Source organism: Chaetura pelagica, unplaced genomic scaffold (genome assembly GCF_000747805.2).
Source record: "Chaetura pelagica isolate M959 unplaced genomic scaffold, ChaPel_1.0 scaffold612, whole genome shotgun sequence".
Classification (NCBI taxonomy): Eukaryota; Metazoa; Chordata; class Aves; order Apodiformes; family Apodidae; genus Chaetura; species Chaetura pelagica.
In genome coordinates, this window is record NW_009952448.1 from 234206 (window position 1) to 239700 (window position 5495).

At 50.1% G+C, this 5495-nt stretch overlaps 1 protein-coding gene across 1 annotated transcript in view; it reads right to left on the bottom strand.

Annotated features, from left to right (window-relative positions):
- MAP4 (microtubule-associated protein 4) overlaps positions 1 to 5495 on the bottom strand; it is a 105503-nt gene that overhangs the window by 60912 nt on the left and 39096 nt on the right. The window contains exons 3-4 of the mRNA XM_010008547.1: positions 1571 to 1702; positions 5 to 54 (exon numbers count right to left, since the gene is read on the bottom strand). Of these exons, the coding sequence (XP_010006849.1) occupies positions 5 to 54; positions 1571 to 1702 (182 nt within the window). The remainder of the gene's footprint in view (positions 1 to 4; positions 55 to 1570; positions 1703 to 5495) is intronic.

Consider the following 5495-nt stretch of genomic DNA (forward strand, 5'->3'; position numbering starts at 1 on the left):
CAGCAGGAAAGGACAGATCAGGCAGGTTCTCCCCCCTGTGCATGCTGAAGGGGTCTGGCAGGAGACAAGAACAAGGCCAGTGTCACCACAGGGGGAAGACATGAAACAGAGGGAGGTTATTTAAAGAACAAGATGAAGATGCACCCAACACCACAGCTGGACTTCGGAGGGAAAGCTGCTCTCAAGATCATTTACCAGGGGCAAATGCCTCCAGAATTTGAATTTCTAGCCACCAGTAGCACCCAGTTGCTCAGACTGCTTCCCAGGGGAAAGGGACTCAACTTCAGACTACCACTGCTGCATGGAGAACCTGACTCCTATTCTCAAGGAGGAAGCACCTTGTTCCTGTGCTGCTGGACACGCTCAGCTAACCTGAGCTGGAGCAGGGACTGAGCTCTAGGCCAGGTAACCTGACAGCAGACCCTGGAGGCTGCAGGCTCTCCTCCCAGGAACAGCCCCCAGGACAACCTGACTGCTGGGCCAGTGTCTGAACCAGGTTACAAGCCAGGAGGCAAATCACACATTTCCCAGAGTACCAGGCAGAGGAACAGCTTTGGCTTTCAGTTCCAGACCAGATGCACAGGTGAGGACCACCAGGCTCTTCAGTGCATGTTTCCAAGTTGTCTGGTCTCAGTTTTGCTTGGTCCCACCTGCAGTAACTTTGTTCTGCTTTTGGTCCATGTTTTAGAGTGGATGCATCAATGTCCTCTGCAAAGGATGCTGAACATTCAGCAAGAGAAAATTCCTTTCCTGCAAGTTCTCTTTTTTTATCTCCTTTCCTCTCAAGTCATCAACATGAACATTCAAACCAGATGGGACAGGGAACACCACCATGCTGGGTTTAAGAAGATGGATTCATTTAACTGCAATCCCAGGAGTCAGAGAGTAGGCAGATGACCTCACTGACAGAGTAAAATGAAGAAAAGATGACTCTTCACAGGATGACAGAATGGGTTTGGTTGGAAAAGACCTTTAAGATTACCAAGTCCTACCATAACCTAACTCTACCAACCATTAACCCAACTCTACCAAGTCCAGTGCTTAAACCATGGCCCTCAGCACCACATCTACATCTCTTAAACACCTCCAGGGACGGTGATTCAACCAGCTCCCTGGGCAATGACCATTTCAGTGACGAAGTTTCTTGTAATCTCCAACCTCCACCTCCCCTGGCACAACTTGAGGCCGGTTCCTCTTGTCCCATCCCTTGTTCCTGGGGAGCAGAGCCCGACCCCCCTGGCTCCAACCTCCTCTCAGGCAGCTGCAGAGCCAGCAGGTCTCCCCTCAGCCTCCTTTGCTCCAGGCTGGACACCCCCAGCTCCCTCAGCTGCTCCTGCTCACACTTGTGCTCCAGCCCCTTCCCCAGCTCCCTTGCCCTTCTCTGGACACGCTCCAGCCCCTCCATGTCCTCCTTGTCCTGAGGGGCCCAGACCTGACACCAGCATTCCAGGTGCCCCCTCCCCAGTGCCCAGCACAGGGGGATGATCCCTGCCCTGCTGCCCACCCCAGTGCTGACACCAGCCAGGATGCTGTAACTGACACTACAGTCCTACAAGCACCACAGTCCTACCAGCCATCTCCATGGGTTTGAACACTGGCTGCTGCTCAAAGCACAGGTCTCTGTCATCCACTGTCCAGGACTCGTTGCGATCAAGAAAATCTTTGTACGACATCTTTTCATCCATGATTTCTCCTGGGAAGACTGAAATTAGAGAAGAAAATGACACAGTCAGAAATGAAGCATTAAGCTAAAATATTTCAAATCATTACTGCATGATATGACATCCAGAGGCCAAGAGATGACATCAACTGTTCAGCAAACCAGGACCTTGGATATTCATATTTTACTGCTTTGATCCAACTCTTCAAATAACAGAAACAGAGTCATGGGAATTTTACCATCCTGACACACACACAGGATCAAGAGTGGACCCACACGTCAGTGCACACTTTAAATGCAGGACAATTCACACCAGCTTCTCACACTCAGCTGGAGGGGGATTTTTCATTAGTGTAAGAGCTGGAACAATCCTGAGAGCCTGAGCTCTCCAGCAAAGCTTTCAGGTCCATCAGCACAGAGATGCTGAACACAACCTGCTCATCAGGTCACAGTGGGAGGGTGGGGAACCAAAGCCCCTTCCTATCTTGCCCAGGCACGACTTGTAAGGACTGAACCTGACCAGACTTACCAAGATGTCAGTACACCAAGTCACACAGCACCCACAGGATGGTTTTCCTCTCTGTTTGACTAGGAAGACAATCTCTCAACCACCTAAGTGAATCCCTTTTCCCTGAATACCTCAGAGGCCTTTATCTGTGAGCCTTTGTGTTCCACACTCAGCTAAACCTTCCCCCAGTTAACAATAAGGACAGTTCTCTCAACACTTCAACACATCAAAGCCTGATGCTTTATTTCTGACTAAGGAAAATGTTAATTTTCTTTTGCTGGCCCCTGTTATAAACAACTGCCCTGAGACCAAGAACCCTCAGCAACCTGAGGCAGCACAGTGTTATTACCAGAACCTTGGGAGGCACCTTTCACAACCTGTAAATGTTGCACAGAAAAATGCATGGAAATTAAGAAGTGAGACTCCATGAGGCTATTTCAATCAGGTTTGTCACTAGGAATATTGAACATGTGCAGATCAGCCTTCTCCTGAAGTCCTTACAAGCAGCTGGCAGATGTTAAGAAAACTAAAGGAAGAAAGCTCAGCTGTGAGCTGAGACACCCTCCAGCAGCAGCACCAAGACACGTGCTGGGCTCTCCCCTTCTATGCTTCAAAATGGGGGGGTTTCTTAAATTTATTTCTCCATTTTGCTCCAGCCTGTTTTCTTCTCCCAGCATAGAACCTTGGGATGAACTAGTGATAGTGTGGCTAACTGGGCCTTCCCCAAATCTTTGTCTAGTGGGAGGTGTCCCTGTCCATCCAGGGGGGTTGGAACTAGATGATCTTTAAGGTCCCTTCCAACCCAAACCGGTCTGTGATTCTGTGATAAGCAAGAGCCTGTAGCTCCCCTGCACCCACAACACACAGATGTAGGAAACACTGACAGCAGCCCCAGATGCACCAACATCTTCACAAACAAGAGGATTTCACCTCTGTCCAGGGAGGTTGGGATTTAGAGGTCTCTGAGATTGCTGCAGGCCTCTAAATCCCAGGGCTGGGTCCAACTCTGGGATCCCCAGCACAGGAAGGACATGGAGCTGTTGGAGCAAGTCCAGGAGGCCCCAGAGATGCTGGGAGGGCTGGAGCAGCTCTGGAGCCAGGCTGGGAGAGTTGGGGTGTTCAGCCTGGAGAAAACAAGGCTCCAGGGAGACCTGAGAGCAGCTTCCTGGAGGGCCTGAAGGGGCTCCAGGAAAGCTGGGGAGGGGCTTGGGACAAGGGCAGGGAGGGATGGGAGCAGGGGGAAGGGTTTCCAGCTGGCAGAGGGAGCTGGAGCTGAGATGGGAGGGAGAAATTCTGGGCTGTGAGGGTGATGAGACCCTGGCCCAGGTTGCCCAGGGAAGCTGTGGCTGCCCCATCCCTGGCAGTGTTGAAGGGCAGGTTGGATGGGGCTTGGAGCAGCCTGGGCTGCTGGGAGGTGTCCCTTCCCATGGCAGGGGGCTGGATCTAGACGATCTTTAAGGTTCCTTCAACCCAAACCACTCTGAGTCTATGATTCTGTGCTTCCAGCTCCCAAGCTGACCTGGATGGGGACATCCCAGGTGTGCTCTACTTCCAAGGCCTGAGAAATGTTGCACCTGACATGGGTGCAGTGAACAAAAGGGACTGGATCTTCAAAGGGACATGAGACAGACCATTCCCAAGACTGCTCATGGCACCAGCGTTTGAACTTGGGTGTCCCACAAGAAATAACCAAACAAGTGACATGCTGGGAACATGCTTTTTTCCTACAGAGATTTAAAACGCACTGAACGTGCCCTACCAGCCACAGGTTGGGTACTGACACACCATGACAAGACAGGCAATGACTTTGGGAAGAGATATTATGCGCTAATAGAAGTTTTTAATTGTAGAAAAGTTCCTATTCAGATTGTGAACCAACTACACAGAAATGAAATGCAGTTCTTTACCCTCACATGCACTCTGAGGGCCACAGAATGAGAATTCAAAGTGTGATTCTAATACACACCAGATGTACTACTTTGCTTCTGTGTAAAACACCACCAAGGGAAAGCACTGAAGCACTGCTTTGGAATTAATTTAATTTCTGGCCATCAGCAGAGTTATTCTGCCTCTCATGCTACACCCCTGCAGATGCTCCAAGCACCCCAAAGCCGTGCTGACTTGGCAAGCAGATGCTGCTTTTCTGCCAGTGGCTTTTAGCTGTTCTTCTGCCAAGTGAGACATTTGACATGGTTGAGTTCAGCAGAGAGGATCCAGCAGCTGCCCAGGCCGGGCTGCAGGACCCCTCTGCCTCCTCTGTGCAAAGGATGGGGCAGAACCGTGGGCAAGGAGCAAGAGGAACGGAGACACGTGAAGGCAACAACCCCCTTGTCTTGAGCAGGAGAGTCAGCCCAGGCAACAATGGCTGCAGCTTCAGGGCTGACAATTTAAGCAGGAAATATTTTATTAAGGCAGACCACGACTGTTTAGATTTGCAAAGCACTTCACAGACAACATGTCACTACATGTGTCAAGAGACATTATTATTTAAGATTATTTGCGGCGCAGAACAGCAAGGGATTGAATTATATTCACTGTAAATTCTTCTGAAAGGGAACCTGTCATTCCTCTGTCTGTACAACTCCCCTCAAAGCAAAACAAAAAAAGCAGGAGACTGCGAATGTCCTTCTGAGTGTAAGGAAGAGGCTTGGGAGCAGCTAAAAATTTGACATGATCTTTCCCAAAGATGATTTTAACTGATTTCTGGGTTGGACCCATGCTAAGTCTGACCAGAGCACACACTGGTTGAACTCTGATCCTGCCATAAATCTATGGGCAGCAGAGCACAAATAACACTGGCACGTTGCTCTCACTAACAGATCTCACAGGGGAAGAATGTAAAATTGGGGTCACAACAGGGAAACCAGAAGTAAAACCTCCCTTTATTATTTTTAATAGACAGGTTGTATTTGTGCCTTTAAGTCAGAGGAGGGGAACCTGCCTCAGCCACACACCCTGCTGGAAATCGAGGGAGCAGCCCAGTAGGGCAGCAGAGAAGTGTAAAGGGAAACATTTAGAAGAGACATCAGATTAAATTAAACCTCTGTAACAGTGTAGCAGAACTATTGGGTAGGAAACACTGACAGCAGCCCCAGATGCACCAACATCTTCACAAACAAGAGGATTTCACCTCTGTCCAGGGAGGTTGGGATTTAGAGGTCTCTGAGATTGCTGCAGGCCTCTAAATCCCAGGGCTGGGTCTAACTCTGGGATCCCCAGCACAGGAAGGACATGGAGCTGTTGGAGCAAGTCCAGGAGGCCCCGGAGATGCTGGGAGGGCTGGAGCAGCTCTGGAGCCAGGCTGGGAGAGTTGGGGTGTTCAGCCTG